This window comes from Alexandromys fortis, unplaced genomic scaffold (assembly GCF_014885135.2).
Source record: "Alexandromys fortis isolate MF-2015 unplaced genomic scaffold, M_Fortis_MF-2015_v1.1 scaffold_179, whole genome shotgun sequence".
Lineage (NCBI taxonomy): Eukaryota > Metazoa > Chordata > Mammalia > Rodentia > Cricetidae > Alexandromys > Alexandromys fortis.
This window is the reverse complement of record NW_026068062.1, coordinates 3,407,416-3,426,691: the sequence shown is the minus strand read 5'-3', so window position 1 is coordinate 3,426,691 and position 19,276 is coordinate 3,407,416. Positions and strand designations below refer to the sequence as shown.

Here is a 19,276-nt window from a genome sequence, read left to right as displayed (position 1 = left end):
ACTCCACCCGCTGCCTCCGCGCAGACTCAGAAAAGTCTCTCCCTGTCGTCGGCGCAGGCAGCGGGTGATTGTGAAGGGCACCTCTTGTAGCCAATCAATACCAGCATCCTGAGCTGAGGGGCGTGATTGGACCGAAGGAGGGTGTCGACCGAGGGCGGGAGCACCATATTGGCCAATCGCTGGAGGCCATGCGGTCCCTGCCCAGTTTGAGGCGCCACCTCACGGTCCTGGGCACGGGTCCCGGTAAGGCTGGGAATGTCCCGGGCGGAGGCAACTCAGACTTGAGTAGCGCACTACCCTGCACGGTTGAGTTGCAGGGTCCGGGAGGCTCACTGTTCCGAGATGGCCGGACAGGCAAACAAGGATGTGAAGTACTACACCCTGGAAGAGATTCAGAAGCACAAAGACAGCAAGAGCACCTGGGTGATCCTGCACCACAAGGTGTACGATCTGACCAAGTTTCTGGAAGAGGTGAGCTGGGCACGCGCGCTCCAGTGGGGGCGCAGGGAGGGTGAGCCCGGGCTTTGGGTCTCCCCGGCGTGACCCGGGACCAAGGTCTGAATAGGCGTTATCTGTGAGTACGCATTCGTTTGCGTAAGTTTAGGAGGGCCCTCCGCGGCTGCACACTTGTGTTCGCTTCTGAGCATGCTCACCTGCGTGTGCACGCCTGTGTCTGTGCTCCTGAGCGCCTTGGGTTTGCACACCTGGGCATGGCTCTGGGAGGTCGGGAAGCATCTTAGCCTTTGTGAGCGGTTTTTGCAGGCTGCTACGGGAGGAGTACTTCCAGGCCAGAGCTGGGTTCCTAAAGGTGTTCAGGAGGGTCCTGAATAAATGCTTACTTACTAGGAGAGGGCATAACCGCACAAGGATTTTAAAAGATCCCTTTTCTTTTTATTCCGTCTTGTGTTTGCATATAAGGCTCTCTCCTTGTAGAACAGATTTATGAGTGGACTTCTTATACCAGCGGATTGGAGACCGCTAGTCTGAAGAGGTGTGGGTTTCCAGAGGGTTCTCTAGGGTCGGAAGTCCAGGAGGGGACACCTCCAGGGCCATTCTGAAGTCCAGACCTCTATGTTCACTAGTGTTCACTCAGCAGAGACTGAATGTTGACCACCTTACTGCAGTATGACTTGGAGCCCAGCGCCTGATTGGTGGGCATCCGGAAGACTCCCTAGCCTGCCCTTTGAGCTAGCACTAGGGTAGGCAGGTAAGCAGCATGGTACAGCCAGAAAACTGGAGCTTCATCCTTAAGCTACTTCGGAAGTTTTAAATGGTTTAAATTTCCTTGGGCAATGCTGGTCTCAAGGTTGTAGTTTTTAATCTTTATTCCCTCCGGATGCACTTTTGCTTTGAGTCACAGCACAACTTTTTTGCCCCACTTATTCCAATTAAATAAGAATTCTGATTGATGGGGGTGGTTTGCCTGTGTTTTGCATTGTTTTGGTTGTGGAGTAGGCAAAAGGAGAGGCTCAGTTTTAGATTATAATTTAAATCAAGAGCCTTTTTTGCATACAGTGTTAAACAAACACAGGGAAAACGTGCCTGTTTGGAGTTGATGTCTCCTTGTAAAAGACTTGACTGTTAGGGATAAAAAGGGGTTCCAGTTTAGGTGGGAATGGAGTGAGTGTGGACTCAGATCTGCCTCCCTTCTGCTGGGCCCAGAGGAAATTTGCATCCTGGCTTCTCAAACTGACATGCCTGCATGACATGAGGAGCCCAGGCCCCTGTGCCTGACTCCTCACATGGAACTGTCCCTTTAGCCCCTTCCCTTGCCATGGTATCTATAATCATACAGTGTGCCTTTTGACTTCATGCGTGCATGCGTGTGCCAGTACGTGTGTGTGCGTGTAATGAAGTGTAGCATTTGTACAAAACAAAACATTGGGATATTTTATACTACGAAGCAGTTTTAACTTGTCCTGTTGTCCTCTAAAACACGGTCTTTAGACTCAGTCCTGTTGACTTGCTAGGTCGCCTCTCTAGCTGTCCTCAGTACCCCGTCCTAACAGTGACACTGTTTCCAGATCCTGCCAAATGTCCCACAGACCATGCAGTTTCTCCTAGTGAATACATTGTGTATGACTTTTAGAAGTAGATAACAAGGAAGAGATTTTTAGATCCATTCAAAACTGTTTATTCTCCTGTTTTATTCTCACGAGGCAGGAAATGGGGGAGAGGATCCTACAGGTTTCCTGGGCCCAGCTGAAGGCCTAAGAGGCAGCCGCTCAGTTGGGAAACAAGCTGGAAAGCAAATCCTTTGTTCTCCCGAAGTTATCAACACCCTGTCTTTGAGAATTGCTTGGGAAGAACACTTCTTGAGCAACATGCTCCCCAGGAGCCAGTCAGCTAGGGAGGTGATGAAGAGAGCTGAGTTTGGAAGATACAGAACGGTTGGGTCCTGTTGACCTGAGGGTTAGAGGAACCAAGGTACCCGCCTGCCTTTCTTACCCCTGCCACTGTGTATGAATGTTCCAGCATGTTGGAATGTAGCAGGAGCATTTCCTGTGACTTCTCAGTATGTCCGGATTCTGCCGGGTGTCGACAGGTTTTTCCTCTTGACATCTTTGTGGCTTGCTTTTCCTACCTACGACTGCTTGTTTTGCACAGTGTCCTAATCATTGGTTTTCCACCCTCAGGGTAGTGTTGCCCTTAGGTTCACTGTGTGCACAGTGTTGTGTGGTCCCTGCGGTCGACTGCCTGTGTCCTTTCGGGTTGCAGCTTCACACCCGTCTCCTTCAGCTCTGCTGCGAAGACATGCCCCCAGACAGCTTTTCTCCTTCCTAGGTCCCTCCAGCTTCAGTTATCTTTGTTAAGTCTATGCAGTTATCACAGGCTTAGGCTTAAAACAGAAATATTTTACAAGACCAGAGCGTCTGGCCGTCTGGCCCACTTTCTCTGCCTTTCCTTTGGCACTTTTGTGAAGCCAGTGAACTGAGGACTAGTCTATCCTTGGTAATTTACAAATGAAAAGGGGGGCGGGGGCAGCCTCCTTACCTCCAAAAGGAACTTTCTGTCACCTTGAGCTAAGTCTCCACAGCTCACCCCTCCACGTAGCCACGCTCCCCTGAGGTGGTTTTCTCCCTTTTTTTTTTTTTTTTTTTTTTTAAGAATCCCTCGTTTCTGTTGAAGAAGCGTGTGTTGTGATGTTGGGTGGTTCCTGCTCTGCTCTCTGCCTTCTTCTGTGCCTTCGATCCCTACATGCAAAGGGGAGTCCGTGGCAGTGCCTGCCTGCCGCCGACACAGGAATTGAAGCATGACTGGTGTGATGTGCATGCATGTGATCTCAGCATTTCCAGAACTCAAGAGTCAGAGGCAGGAGAATGGCCAAGAGTGAAAGAGGCTAGCCTGGGCAACAGTGACAGTCTGTCTCCAGAAACCAAAACTAGAAGAAAAAACAAAACAAGACATACAAGCAAACAAACAGAACCCATTGTTTGCTAACCACAAAGCAGGATGAGTGCGTGTGCTTTTGTCAGCTGCCGTCAGGGGCAGCCTAGGGCTGTGGTTTCCACTTCGCAGTGCCGGGTGTTTGTAGGTAACATGTAAATCCAGAAGGTAATCTTGAAATAGGAGAGTATTCAGAAAAATTATCTTTCTGGTCAAGAACACAGACTGAAGGTTACTTGTGCAATGTGAACTCTGTCTTGCTGAAATAATGTTTAGAGGTTCAAAGGATGGGTAGAAACCCAAGAGGGGAGGGCAGGCCGATTGCCAAGGCAATCTAAACAGCCGCAGGTGTTTGCTTTCCTAGCTGGTGCCTGCAATGGGATTATAAGTCTCATTACCTATATTTTGAAACCCCCTCTTTTTTTTTTTTTTTTCCTAGCCCTGACCTCTAGGTTTTTAGTTTATTTTTGTGAAATTGAGTCTTGTCCTATCAGAGCATGTTATTAACCAGGTTAGTGATTACAGAAATTTGAGACATCATGATTTGAAATGAAAACAGGTGTTTAGGGCCAAAGAACAAGTTTGCTTTTCCCCCTCCTGCATTGGGCCAGGTTTTAACAGGCTGTGGAAGGGAGGGAAGGAAGCATCCTGTGATAACCCTGTTAGCTACCTTTCCGTCTGGGCAGCATGGGTGTTGGTAACATAGACATCTCCTGGACCGTGTCACAAGGCAAGTGGACCCTCCTCCCCATGGAACATTTCCTAGTGGCTCCCAGATGCCCCTGTTTCTAAACTGAGTCTTGATTATCCTTTGAAAGCATTCTGCCTTGCAGAAGCTCTTAGCTTCTGACGCGCTTTGGCTTTGGGGTCTTGATGAAATCTGTTGTCACATTCAAAGGAGCCCTCAGTGATGGCAGTGGCTTATGCATCCTGGGTAAACAAGTCGCGATGTGACATCCTGCAAGGCCACCTGGGTATGCACCTAAGTTTCTTTTAGCTATTTCTGCTGTTTCGAGGAGGTGTACATTTTCTGAAAATAGATTCCAGCTTTGTTCCAAAACAGTGAAAACCAAAACAAAGGCTCCAGACCACACTCAAAGCACTTAAATCTCGCTTTTTTTGTCCTTAAGGTGATGAAAATTTTGTAAATAAGGAAGTGAAACAGGTTCTACAGGCCAGCGGGGGTAAATCAGGGACTAGGTAAGATGCTAATCACCACTTACTATGGATATCTGTTATTCTAGAAGATTCCAGAACCCTGGGAGACAACCCACAGTGCCTGTCTTGTGTAATAGAATCTGAATAACTCTGGTCCTCCTCCACTCGTACGAGCATGTCGGGCTGTGGTGCTAAGGCTGGTTCTGGTCTTAGGACATTGGGAAGAATAATATGCGTGAAAAGCGCGTAAAGAGGAGGTGTTCAGACAATTAATTTTTTTTTTGTTATTGTTAATTGTGCTTACCTCAGGGCCTTGAGTGTGCCAGACAAGCCACTAAGCTACGTCCCCACACCTTGCTATTTTGTTTTACTATGGAGACAGGTCTTGCGCAGCTTGGCCTTCAACAGATGGTCCTGAGTGCAGGGATGGCCAGCGGGGCCACCATACCTGTGTCACATGATTACATTTTGATTACTGCCTACTTGGGGTGAGGGTCCAGCTTAATGGCAGAATATTACGTGGCAGGCTCAAGGCTGTGGATTTGATCCCCAGCACTTGTTATGTGGGTGTGTATTGTTATCAGAAAAACAAACAAACAGAAACGTGCTTGGCACCTTTCACATGTAAATCTGTTACTATCGGCACACACCCGTCTGTCCCATGGGAGCAGTGGCCATCAGCACCAGCACTATTCCCTGTCTTTGTGCAATGTGCAAGACCATTTGACAGGTGCGTTCTTGGTGTCCCCTGGGATGTAGTTTCCTTGGGAATGGACCCTTAAGTGTATTTATGAGCTGACTCCTGAGCTTCTTGCAGTTATCGGAGCCATGGAGTTATCGAAGATCGGGTGCACCAAGCTCTATGATAGGTGGCGTCCAGAACTTGGTCTTGGTGGCCTCTGGTCAGGAGGATCACAAAGATGAACTTAATTTTTTATACCCATAAAGTATAGTCTAGTCAGGTGAGTGTCCAGACAATGGGAGCCCGGGGAGACTCTGGAAGAAGGCAGGATACTCCGGGGAACTGGAGGCGAAGGGATAAGATTGTGTTAGCATCCTCTAGGCCCACACTGTCTGGCTTGCTGGCTGGGGATGCAACTGTTTCAGCGTTGCATGCTCCTTGGTACCAGAGTTCTCTCCTGCCTGCTGTTCTTTTGTTCATCAGGATTTGTACAGCTGTGGCCACCACAGGCTGGGACACAAAACACATTCTGCCTGCTCTCCATCTTTTTACTATGCAAGTAAATGTCACTTATTAATTCCCTCCTTCCCAGTGGGGTGATAAAAACTATAGCAGGGGGACATTTACTGGACGTTTATTAACATTCATTACGTCGTAGGCCGTAATGCTGAGGACAGTTTGGTTCTAAAACCCTTGTTGGGATTAGATAGCTCAGTTGGTAAAGTGCTCGACCCACAAACATGATCTGAGTTAATCCCCAGGGCCCGTGTAAAAGACCCAGGTGTGGTGGTGCAGACATGTAGTCCCAGCACTGAGGAGGCAGAGTTGGGGAGATTCCTGAGGCTCACTGGCCAGCTAACTTACCCCACTTGGTTAACTCCAGGCCAGTAGGAGTCCCTGTGTCTAAAACAAGGTAGACAGCATCTGAGGAACAGCCCGAGGTTAACCTTTGGCCTTCACACAGGTGTGCACACACGCATCCATGTATGCATGCATTCCCATGTGTGCTGCACCTACAAGCACAGGTGCACACATACAAACCAGACCAGAGAGAAAACAGAACTTTACATTTGTGTTGTCAGTCCCTAAAACAGACCTCTCTACTGCATGGGGGGCAGCCTTCTCTTAAAGGCAAAGGCACGTGGCTTAGAGAGTCTCCCAGCCACCCTGGGCATACAGCCTGCACTGCGCTACCAAACCTGAGGCCTATAGGGTTTGGAAGATAACCAGGATAGCTTTCAATGAAATCATATCCCGTGGTAGGAGTGCCCTTTCTTGCTCGGAGGTTTCAAGGCAAGCTGTGAAACAGATGGAAGGAGGTGAAAGGGCAGACTCCTGCCTGCCTTCTGTCTGCGTAGCTTTCTAGAAGGGAAGGGAAGCAGCCATTCTGTTTCTCACAGGAGCTGAATTGGTTCTTAGGGATCTTTGCCACTGAGCCGACTTAACCGTGAGTGATTTCCATCCAGAGAGGTGCAGTTCCCACGTGTCAGGCGTGTGTGAGGAGGCTGTGGAGGTTCTGGAGAAGGCTTCCTCAGTGACTGCCTTTGGAAGACACGCAGTGAAGTCTCTGCTCTGACAGATCCCTGGGTGTGTCTGGCTGCCCTCCTGCCCCCTCCTCCTGTCTTCAGCTTTCTCCTGCCCCATAGTCCTCTCCTGTGAGTCTGCCACGCCACCACAGGAGTGGCTGGGACCTCTGTGTCCGGGCTCATCTGTCACCGGCTTCCACGCCCTTGCATCCCCAGCCCATCTCACCTACCTTGACCTCTGCAGCAGGCCTTTGGTTTTGTTCACTTGGTGGCACCATGAGCCTTCAGCTAGTTAAGGCATGCTAACATTACACTAGGGAGTGCATTTTCCAGAAAACTAAGCTCCGGCTTGTGGAAGACTGTCACGTGACTGTCATGTGACTCCTTCCTGGTGTGTCCCATTGCCATTAGAATCAAATCCCATCTCTGCCCAATCTAATGGTGATGGCCCTCTTCCACTTCAGGTAGTGACACTGTCTCCTGTCCACCATGCCTTTGTTTTTCAAATCAGCTAGACTTGTTTCTGCCTGAAGCCTTTGTTCTTCTTCCTCCCTGCTTGTCCTGTTTCCCTGGTCAGCTCCACAGAGAGGACAGTTCTCTGTCTTACTTTCTGTATCCTGTGCCTGCTAACGGTGACAACAGTCAGGACCGGGCATTTCTTTAGCCGCTGGGCTTTCTCTTCTAGACAGCAGACTGCACCTGTGTCTGCTCAGTGCTGTCTGCCCCAGACATAGTAACTGCTCAGCATTAACCCTCGGGCGGAGCAGGAGAGCCTTCTGTGGAGCACAGCCGCCAGCTCATCTTCGCTGCTGTCGGGTTTTCCTCACCCCCTTCCCACTCATGGCCCTTTGTGGTAGCGTCAGGATCTCTTTGTCACAGACACTTGGTGGAATTCTGTCCTGAGGGGTTTGTCACTCAGCACTAATGGGACTTGGTTGTGGAAATCCGAATTGTTATATAACCACAGAGCAAGGAGCAACACTTGAGTCAGATCCTGTGTTGTAAGAGAGTGTAAGAGAGTGGAGTACACACAGAGAGGCTTCCCGGCTTTTTCCTGTCAAAGTCCATGCCGCCATGTTTCCTCTGGATTCTGCTTTCTCACTTGGTGATATGACGTTTCTTCCCCACCACCTGTTTCTATTCTGCAAGAACAAGTTCCAGCGTCAGAGCCTCACCCCCCAGGCCATTCTCTCCCTTCTTCAACATGGGGACCCCCATCCTAATACATGCACTCGGCGTCTCTGGACAGCTCTCCCCACTTTCTCCTCAGGGTTTGTTCCCTTGCATAGTGCAGCCTTTGAAAGTCCTGTTAAACCTATCTCCAACAACTCCCCACTTCTCTCTGTTTCATCTGCTCCTTTCTCTTAATTCCACGACTGCTCCGCTCCGGGGTTGTTCCTCAGTTGTCCTCCGAAGGTCATGCGGTCATTTCCTGCTTGGCTTCCTGGACAGCACCCTCGCTTCCTCCTATCTCCTTTCACACCTTTGGCCTCCTTCTCTTCCTTCTCTGCCTCTCTCTGACCTCGGTACTGGAGACCCTAAGGCCAAGGGTTTTTTATTCTTCCTGGACCATCTTGTCCATTGTCACAGCTTCCAATGTGTGGGTGACTTCTGGATTATAACATCCAGGCCAGAAAGGCCCCTCTGCTGAGCACGGCTTCACGTATGGTGTTTTATTTCATATCCACACTTTGGTTTCTGATAGGCTTCTCAAACCTAACATCTGAGAAACCAATACCTGGTTTTGTGTTCCAAAGCTTCACCTTTATCCTTGCCTGCCTTCCCCAGTCGTGAGTCTCTTACACCTCCTGTTAAACTCACCAGAATATTCTGTTGGCTTATCTTCATATTAAGTTAGACTTTGGTTAACGTTTCCTCTCTCTGCTGTCCCTGGTCTAACCCTCGGACAGCTCATGCCTGGCCCTGTCTCCTGTGACCCTGAGTTTGCTCACCACACTAGATTGACATTTTAGAAGTAAAGCCAATTTATGCCACTTTGTTCCATTTAATCCCTTTGTGGATAATCACTCTGCCTAATTAAAAAACTTAGAGTGTATCTACAGTATTCCGGAGAGCATGGTGCTGGCAGAGGGACACATATGTAGATCAGTGGAACAGAAATAGAGAAATCCAAAAATAGACCTGCACAGATATTTCTCACTGATTTTTTTTTTTTTCAAAAATAAAAAGGCAGTTTTAGGGAGGAAGAGCAGTCTTCAGCAAATGGTTCTGGAATGACTGGGTATCAGTGGCCAAAAATAAATCCTGTTTTAAACTTCACATTTTGTGGAAATTGGCTTAAAATGGATCACAGAAGCAGTTTTTTTTTTTATTTTTAAAGAGATTAGATTTAGGCAGAGTGTTCTTAGCATGGTACTGAAAGAATGACCCATTCTAAGATCTTTGCCTTGGAAAAAGAAAATATTTCTACAGTTCACTCCTTTGTCCTTCAAGTATTAGCCAGCTGTTACCCCAAGAAGGCTCCCACTGCTCCACTTAGCCCCCAGCGCTTCAGAGACCAGGACGGCTATGACTTCCTAATGCATTCCCGGGCAGCCTGAGCTACACAAGGAGAGCTTCTCAAAACAATGGACAGACAGACAAAGCCTATCCTGACCAAATTAATCAAGCTGGAAGTCTGTGTAGATCCCTGAGTTTGTCCGTCCGTCCTTCCTTCCTTCCTCCCTCCCTCCCTCCCTCCCTCCCTCCCTCCCTCCTTCCTTCCTTCCTAATCCCCCATCTCCTCGGTGCTAGGGATCAAATCATGGCCTGAGTCATGCTGGGCAGTTGCTCTATCTCTGAATTACATCTCCAGCCTTGTATTTGTTTTACATGACCCCAAACACTAACTTGCTTGCTTATTGCATTGTTGCATATCTGTTTCCTACTAAAGGATGCCCCCTGTGAACCCCGGAGCTCCTCAGTTTTATTCGTAGGTCTCTCCTAATTCCTAGAATAGCCCTGCATGGAGAAGGGACTCCGTATGAATGAAATGACTGAATGAATATAATCTTAAAAGTATAAAATAGAAGAAAGCTCCTAGGAATGGCTGTTGGATCAGACTGAGTAGTTTCCTGGCAATTTTTATAATTTTTTCCTTGCCCGCCTGCAGATTTCAGCCCCATTTATTATTGTTTGTTTTTCGAGACAGGATTTCTGGCTGTCTTGAAACTCGCTCTGTAGATCAGGCTGATCTCAAGTTCAGAGATCTGCCTGCCTCTGCCCCTCAAATGCTGGGATTAAAGGCGTGTGCCACCACCTCCCAGCCCATTTATTATTCTTAACACTTAAGGAAGGGCCCTGATGTTTTTGGTATGGGGGGGGGGAGCAAGGAGGATGGAATGGCGCCACTGTCAGCCCTCTGGTGCCCATAGCTTCGGCTCTTCTGACTCACTCTGGATTTCAGGTAGACCAACAGCCCCTCTCAGGTCAAAGTCAGCTACCTCTGGGCCCCTGGTTTTGGTAGCTTTACTAGTCTTAATTGAAGTTGGGTGGTCAGTCAAGAAGTCCACTGTGACCACCCCAGCCTGATGGCATCTGTGCGTGGTTCTGTCCCTGGGAAGCAGGCCTTGTCCCGAGCCTTTCTTCCTTCTACTTCAAAGCCATTGCATCAGAACTTGGGGCTTTGTGCCCTTCAGGAACCAGAATAATAGTTATGTCTTCACTTTCTTTACTTGCTTTATTTTATCTGTTGAGACAGGCTTAGTAATGGTGGACTGAAAGTGCTGGTCAGGGCATACTGACCAAGCTCAGAATCATCATTGATGCATGGAATATTTTAGTTCAAACATTTACTGTTTTATTTATAAAAAGTGAAGTTTTGCTTGCTTTTCTCAAGGAGGAAAAGCACTGCTGTCTGCCCGCTCACAGCTGACCCCGTGTTTCATAGCTGCCCTCCTCATGGCTGACCCTAGAGACTGAGGTCACTATGATGTTTCCGTGAACTCTTTCAGTGTGTGCCTTGTTAGAATCGAGACACTGGGAGTCAGATAGACTCCCAGGTAGGTAGATTTTGTCTCAAGTCGGGACGTTGAGGAAGAAGCTGACCAATATGGAAATTTGTCACCTTTGTTACCTAGCCAGGGCCTCTTTCCCTCTCTGTCTCCTCACCAGGGAGTCTGTCTACCTCCCAGTTTCTCAGAATCATGGTAGCTGATTTAAGTTCATCATCTTAATGATGATGGGGTGGGGGTGGTAAGAATGGGCTTTTTTGGGCTTTGGTGCTAGAACTGACTTTTAATGGTTTTAGGGAATGGGGTCATGGGATAGGGAGAAATGGGAACTACATTATTATTTGAACACTCTTAGGTGCCAGGCTTCATACTGTTTTGCTGTTTAATTTTCTATAGTTTGAGGGTCTATTTTAAGATTTTGATAAATGATTATGGGAAGATCTGCTTTGTTCTCTCTTCTTTCTGAATGTTTCCTCAACACACAAAACACGTAAGCAAACCATTAACCACTATATTTTTATACTTGTAAAATCTGGTTAAACCTTCAAGGGCAGCCTTGACCTAGAGAAGAGGCCACCAGAAAACATCTGGAGAGGTTGGAGGGAGGAGGGCGAGTGCCCAGCAGATAAGCATTGCTTGTGGCGCAGAAACCATCCTGGACTTGGATTTTGGAAGCATCACTCACGGCAGTGGTGTGGTTTGCAGTCAGCCTGCCTGGATACCTGCCTCCGGTTCTCCCTGGGATGATGGTAGAAACATCCCGCTTGGAGGTGTGTGGAGAGGCTGTTCTCAGAACACTTCCCGGCACGGCTGTCATTGGCGAAATGCAGTTTGTCACTGTTACTTGACACTGTTGTCCCTACTTTGTTTTCCCAGATAAGAGAAGAATGCTGGGTGAGTTTTCCCAGGGAGAGGTGGGGCAATGTCTGTTCACCCCATGAAGAGCTATAACAACAGGCTGGTTGAACCCATGAATTTGTTGGCATTACTTACAGGAATATGAGTGAGGGGGTTGCTTAACGGAGTTTGGGTGCCTGGGGCAGGGGCATCACCGGAAAAGCCCACCCAGCCTGAGTGAGGACTCTACCACCCCTTGCAGCCTTTGGGCAGCTGCACCCCAGAGCAATCTCCCCTCCTCAACCGGTGTCGCTCACCATGTGGCCCCATGGGGAGTGGCCTGTGAGTCTGGAAAGTTTCCTAAACCTCTTAGCATCCCCTTTCCCTCAAAGATGGGGTGTTTTGACGCAGAAGAAACAGCTATCTACTGGACTCTGGCTGTTACTCAGGCCACAGCGCCTTCCCCTCTCCTCACAGGTCCTGCAGGCACCCTATTGTGACTTAGCTTGCTAGTCCTCCCCACATCTAACAGACGTCAGGTTCTAGGATCCCTCACCTGGAGTTTACCAAAGGCCACACATTTCTTCCCCGCCTTCTTCTCTGACTCCTATCCGGCAATCAAAGAGCCTGGCTGTGGGATTTTGCTGAGAAACCTCCTCTCTCTTCCGAAAACTGTGAGAAGAGATTCTTACGTGTGCCACCTGGGGCCCTGGTTCCTCTCTGCAGAGCCCCTTCCTCCTGTGCTGTCTCTGATGTTGGAGACCTGAACTCTCTGTAGGAGCTCTGCCATGCTGTTGTCTGGCTGAAAGTTCGTGCTGTGGTCTGCCAGACAGTCCATGCCGTTGTCTGCCTGACAGTCCATGCTATTGTCTGGCTGACAGTTCATGCTGTTGTCTACCTTATAGTTCATGCTGTTGTCTGCCTGACCGCTCGTTCTGTGGTCTGGCTGACAGTTCATGCATGCTGCTGTCTGCCTGACAGTTCGTGCTGTGGTCTGGCTGACCGTCCATGCTGTGGTCTGCCTGACAGCTCGTTCTGTGGTCTGGCTGACAGTTCATGCTGTTGTCTGCCTGACAGTTTATGCTGCTGATAACTCTTCTAATAAACTCCTTGTTCCTCAATTTGTCTCAGTGTCCTTGTGGACCTTGCTCCCCAGTCTGAGACTTTCACCACACAAGTGGAAAGAGATTGAGAGCTAGAAGCTGACAGAGGAATGGGAAACTTTGGAAGATGGATGAATAGAGACAGATAATAGACAGATGGACAGACAGACAGACAGATAGGGGCATTGAAGCATTGCTGTGAAATGCAGGCACCTCAGGCAAACTCTCTGAGGTGGCTTTTTCTCCGTCTCTCTAGGTTAATTCTGTTTGCAGAGAGGAGCCTGCGCACGAATCTCCCCCACACTCTCCATTGTTACACGCAGCTGCTTTTCCTCCGTGTCAGGTCCACCATGTTCTTTCCAGGCCTCTGACACGTCTTGTTTCTTGGTCACGCCGTCCCTTCTCTGCTGTCTCTGCCCTTGCCGCACTGGCTGTCACTTAGCCATTTGTCTGCATGGTCAGAGTTCTCAGAGACCCCTCCTTGGCCTTTCCACCTTAGTCACGGGGTTGGGATAGCACTCAGGTGTCTGAGTGAGCGGGCAGGCCTGTGTGTCAGCTGGGTGATTGCACAGGGGTCTTATGTGAGCGCCCAACTAAGAGAAGTCGGATGAGCTCGAGCCGGCGTCAAAGCTTTGCCATCTTAGAAAAACAGACCTCAGAAATGAAAGGAAACATCTGGTTGGACTTCTTGTGATTTTAAATCTTACTGCTTTTCAAATTCTTTTGTATTTTTTATTTTAACTATTACAGATAATCTCGAATAAGTTTTTGCTTGTGATTTTTGGGGGGGCATTATTTTTTTTTGTGGATTTTTGTTGTCTTTTTGCTTTGTCATTGTTTTCGGAACTGTGTGTGTGTGTGTGTGTGTGTGTGTGTGTGTGTGTGATGAAAGAGCCTGTTTCAGACTCCAGAACTGGTGGACTTTTGGCCCACATAGTTAGATTACGTGGCAAAGTGTATTTGTCCTTTGTAGTTGTTTTTCAGTCTTCGGTTAAGCAAGCTCAGTGTAGACCCTGACTGGATGTGATTTACAGTGCTGTGCAGTCTGCTCACCTTGGGGCTCCTCCAGTCCTGCTTCTCCAGTGCTCTCTCACTTTTTATAGGGGCCATTTCGCCATCAGTTCAGAGCTCCGACATAAGAGTGTCAGGGGTGTGTGTGTGTGCGTGTGTGTGCAGAGGGGTATGTGGGGGTGTGAGGGGTGTGTGTGTGGGGGTGCGTGAGGGTGTCTGTGCGCACGCGTGTGTATGTAGGGTGTGTGTGTGAGGTGTGTGTGTGAGGTGTGTGTGTGTGAGAGGGGGTGCGTGTGTGTGAGAGGGAGGGGTGTGTGTTTGTGTGCATGCGTGCGCATGCGTGTGTGCTATCCAAATTTCCTTTGGGTTATTTTTAGTTGGAGCATTTACGGTGGTAAGCATTTAGTTTTCTTGGTTTTACAGGAGTGATTTCCTTCCAAATTCCCCGATGAGAAGTTTATGAAGAAACTTGGTTTTGTATATAAAGTTACTTGGGTCACACTTTTTTTTAAAAAAGTAATCCATCTGCGTCAGAAAAGTGCCTGTGGCCCCGTCCTTTCTTCTGATTGCAGCCTTTCTGTCATTTGTCCGTCAGCTTTCTTCACCTGTAAATTTCAGAAGGGCGTTTCCCATTTAATCTCTTTGGTTCGGGGTGGAGGGGGGATTTTTGACCTTCAGCCTTTTTGGAATCAGGAACTTTGACCCAGATGGATGTTTCTGGGCTGGGCTCTGGATTCAGAGGAGGCCAGACTTAGTAGAAGTCCAGGACTGGTTGCTGTGAGGCTAGCTGCCCTGGACTAGTTCAGATCAAACGAGTGTGTGTGTGTGTGTGTGTGTGTGTGTGTGTGTGTGTGTGTGTGTGTGGTGTGACAGTTTTTATTGCAACACTGTCCTGCAGCATCGCTGTGATTTCCTGGAGTTGGGTTGCAATGGCTTTTAGCCTACATGTGGCTGGGTCCTTCAGTTCGTTGTGTTGGGTGGGGACAAGGTACTTGGCACATCTGTAATGCCGTGTTCTTCCGGCCTCAGAGTGACCCTTCGTTCTAGTCTCCTGCAGCATGCTGGCTTTCAACACCCTATGTGCTTACTTACTTCTAACCATCTAGTCTTTCATAGTTTTTTTTTTTTTAAATTTAAACTAATTTCTTTGTTAATAACAGACTTTTCAATATCTGTGAGTAACCTGTTATTTTTTACCTCTGCTCCTTTATGTACCAGCTCTGTGAACTTCAGTTTTTGCAATCCAGAAAGCACTTAGATTGTTTTTTAAAAATCCCTGTTTTTCTACCTAGATGTCTAGTCTTACTGTTTAGTCAATAATCCAGAAAGAAGACTTCTTAATAATTCTCTCATTGATATATGTCAAGACACTTGTCCTAGAACTTTGAGGTTTTTTTTTTTTTTTTTTCGGTTTAAAACTGTATTTATGCTGCTAGAGATGGTATCACACAAGCTGGATTTCTTAAGTCGGTAATTAATGCAGTTATTAGATTTAAACTCATAGGAAACCCAAGTAACTGCGCACACGGGAGCTGAGAGTTGATTCTCTGTCAAAGCAGGTAGCTTTCCTGCCCAGGGCTATGGGTAAACCGTTCTGTCCTGAGGAGTCCACACTCGAGCTCCCGCCCTTTTCAGGCAGTTTGGGGCAGGTCTTCCTCCTTCATCTCAGGAGCAGCTGTGGAGTGGAGGAGATGAAGAAGCTAGGGCAAAGGAGGGAGGACCTTTGGAAGATCCTGCAGTCCTTTGTGTCTGCTTCCCTTAGTCCGAGGTGAAGAGTGAACCTCTGCTTCCCTTAGTCCCAGGTGAAGAGCGAGCCTGGGGACCAGTCTTGCCGAGGAGAGAGCATCTCTAATGACGGCCGCAGGCTGCTGGTTTGTATCTAAAGTGATGCTGACTTCTGGCAGCAGCATTTTTTCTCATCTGAGTTCATTGCCTCTATGTCAAGAATTATTTATTATTCATGTAAATAATCCATATCATAACTAGTATCAAAAGTTCTCTTATCAGTTTTTGTAGATCCACAGGTCCCAGAAAATCCAAAGTAGATTTTCCCCATTGCAGTTTAAAAAATACATATTCTGGGTCCTGTAGAGCAGTGGTTCCCAACCTGTGCGTCGTGACCTTTTAGGGTGTCAAATGACCCTTCACAAGGGTCCTATATCAGATATCCATACCAGACATTTACATTGCAGTCCATAACAATAGCAAAATTATGAAGTAGCAGCATAAATAATGTTATGGTTGGGTCCCCCACCATGAGGAACTGTATTAAAGGGTCACAGCATTAGGGAGGTTGAGAAGCACTGTTGTAGAGTCTGATACGTCTGTCTCTTAGCATTTCTCTTTGGCCTCATTCTGAAAAGGGTTTGAAGTACCAGTTTACTAATATCTTACCGTTCTTGTCCTCATAACTTAGAAAGTAACCCCAGGTCATGAGTTTGTTATAAATGCATTCCAGGGCGGTGTGATATGCCTGTGATACTGTTCTTTAGAGAACGCTTTCTTCAGTTTTACTCTGGTATTACTGTCTTCTGTGTATGAGAAATTCCACTCTCTTCTCCACTGGCAAAGCCGTTGCTGTGTCGTCCTTACTCCTGATTGTACTGAAGTGGAGACTTAACAAGAAGCTAGAGAAGGGGGTGAAGATAAGGACCCTCTGGGGACAAGTTTACCACATGAACAGTACTGGGTCAGACACGGGCTAGCCGGCGTGGCCTGTAATGGTTGGGTTCATTTTTTATGGCCTGGGGTAAACCTTTGTGCACTGTAGTCTTAACGAGAGACATACACTCTCACTGAGGTTCCTAGAGCTTGGCTGTGGATGGTGTTATCATCTGGTCCCTTAGGGAGATTTTGCGTGTGCCACTTTGATAACTTTGGTGTCTCTTCATGAAGAAAGCAATCCCAGGAACGGTGGTCTCTACCCAGGCTGTGTACTTTTCATTAAATTCCTTTGGAAAGGTGTCGGGTGGGTAGGGTCATGGCCGGCCCTGTAGCTAGATAAGCTGATATCTTGTGGTCATGCTTTTAACTGAGTTCATTTCTCACAGCAAATAATTTAACTACTTACTTAAAAATACTAGGTTACCATTATTAGTGAAGATGGAACAGGAATCCGAGCTTTTATCAATCAGCATTGGCCAAGGGTCTGTAAATAGCACACTCAGGTTGTTATGGATAAATGTTGCTCAGTGAAGAATAATGAGCAAGTTTGTGATATTATCTCTTTTTTAGGAAACCAAAGATACACACCTGTTACGTTTTTGAATATTATATTAGCTCTCTGAAAGCCACTGACCAGGATGCCCAGTTAACATAGTCAAGGGTAGCCCCACTTTTCCAGCCAGTCATTCTGAATAGTGAGGCTTCCTTTCTTGTCTCTTTTCCTCTCTGAAGTGACCTCTTTGCCTGAGTTTATTGCTCTCATTCATTTAATGCTTACTTTCCTCCCTTACTTATTTATATTTCTCATTTTATAGGTAGGCCCTTGAATTCTAATTTGTAATATATATTGCTATATTTTTATTTAATAATTTAACCCCAATTATTTAAATAAATCTTAAATGAGATGGTTAAGAAATCACTTCAGATACTTAGTGATTGCAAAGCAATGATTAAAGCTATAACACTTAATCTATTTAAAGTTAATATGAATGAAATGTTACATAAGCTTTAATTCCACTGTTCGAACAAGACTTAACCAGAACCTCTTCAGCGTCCTACAGTTGGGAGGATTGTAAAACAGGTTTGGCTTGATCCTAATGCCCATTCGGTAGTTACAGAAGAGTCCTTTGGCCCTTTGCCGCCTCAGCTTTTCGAGGGATGTGTCAGCTACGAAGGGTTTTTCTTCTGAAACATTTTGATTTGTATTAGATTCTTCCTTTGATGGTTATTGCTAAGTAGAATTTATAGTTGATAATTGCTAAGAGTAATTTGCTTGATCGAATCATTTAAAGATGTTTATATATTTTAAAACATTCTGTTATAAACACAGTGTGGGGGGAGAAAGAGAGGGGAGAGCACTTGTTTTACACTAACGCTAGGGAAAGGTTTTTTTGTTTGTTTGTTTGTTTGTTTGTTTGTTTTTTTGAACATTAACAGAGATGAAAATCCTGCAGCTGCAGTGAGAGGTGGATACCTGGGAGCCCACAGCTCATTCGTCCTTGCCTCTTAGGGACCTTGCTCCAAGTCACGCCTGAGGTGTAGGGCCTGTGGGCCATTCATGATTAGTCAGAACTGAGGCCCTGTCAGTGCCAAAGGAAGTACATGAAGTATATGCTTCTTTAGGATTAGAGCGCGTACTTTTTTTTTTTCTTTTCATGATTTTTCTCCCATCCAACTATGAACAGGCCTGAGCCTGTTAAGCTGTTCAGTCAGACAGGATCGGGTGTGTCCTTTTCTATATGCCTCATAGTGCTTTGCATATAGATTTTAATTTAGTGGGTTATCTCAGGGAAAGGAGATTTGTGTGAACCGTTGGGAGTGAGAAAGTTCAGCTCCTCAGCTGGCTGGCATAGGTAGTGATCCTAAAAGCAAAGATCCGTGCTAATCTCGTGTATTTAGTTAGCGCATACTTGAAGGCATTGACGTGGGTAGCAAACACAGATGAACAGAGCAGGCTGAGTCTGAGTCATGAATTTTGCAAACAGAAGTGTACACGACTTGAAAGTGTAGCAGTGTGAGCTGAGGGAATGGGGAGAGGCTGTCGTGCAGGACAACAGGGAGGCCATGCTGGGAGTGGGAATTAAAGGATGGGAACTGGAAACTGTCACTGGAGCAGGAGCGAGATGGCCATAGCCGCTGAGGTCTCGGGGGCAACATTAACCAAGAGCCAAAAGAATCGGAAAGAGTGTCTTTAGGGCAAGAGAGAGAAATGTTTTGCTTGAAATGGACATTGGGCATTGTGTGAAGTTTTCAAGTATATAGACGTGCTAGGAGCCTGGCACTATGAGGTCACAGAAGTTGTTACTCAGCTGTCTTCGTTAGTGGACGGATGGTATGCAAACTGGAGGTGCAATTACCAGGAGAAATACTGCAAGTGGTTTGGGAGCAGGGCCAAGGACGGAGCCTCAGTGTTTGCACTTGGGTGTCGGGTGGCTTTGATGGGCCGAAGAACAAAGAGAACGTGTCAGAGAAAGACAGCATTTCAAGAAGAGACCCATGATGAGAAACTTTGCTGAGAGCCAGCTGAATTTCAGGAGTGGGTAGCCAGTTTGAACTGTCTGTGATACAAGTTGGAAATGCTTGGCACCAGAAGTGTTTCCGGCCCCCAACTTTGGGATATTTGTGTACTCACAATGGCCTCTTAGGGATGGGACTCCACCAGTGCGGGATCCATTTGTTACACACGCTTCTTTTGTGTTTCTTCCTAAGCCTTTTGTGTTGTCAGATGATGACCTTGCTTGTGTAGATGCGTGAAGTCTCATCGAGACCACTGCACCGTTCCTTTTGCAAAAACAGATATCACCTGCTTTTTTCTGTTGTCCTTTAAAAATCAACCAACCAAAGCTGTTGTAGCTCTCTGAATCAGAGCCGCTAAATTTGAAACAAGTTCAGCGTCATTTCCTCCAACCATTGTGAACTCATCTCTGTGCTTGAGAGGCACAGCAGGCACCCCTT

At 47.1% G+C, this 19,276-nt stretch overlaps 1 protein-coding gene across 1 annotated transcript in view; it reads left to right on the top strand.

Moving 5' to 3' along the window:
• Window positions 1-243: 243 nt before the first annotated feature.
• Window positions 244-19,276, top strand: part of Cyb5a (cytochrome b5 type A) — a 31,456-nt gene continuing 12,423 nt past the window's right edge. The window contains exon 1 of the mRNA XM_050120271.1: window positions 244-471. Coding sequence (XP_049976228.1) covers window positions 343-471 — 129 coding nt within the window. The 5' untranslated portion in view covers window positions 244-342. The remainder of the gene's footprint in view (window positions 472-19,276) is intronic.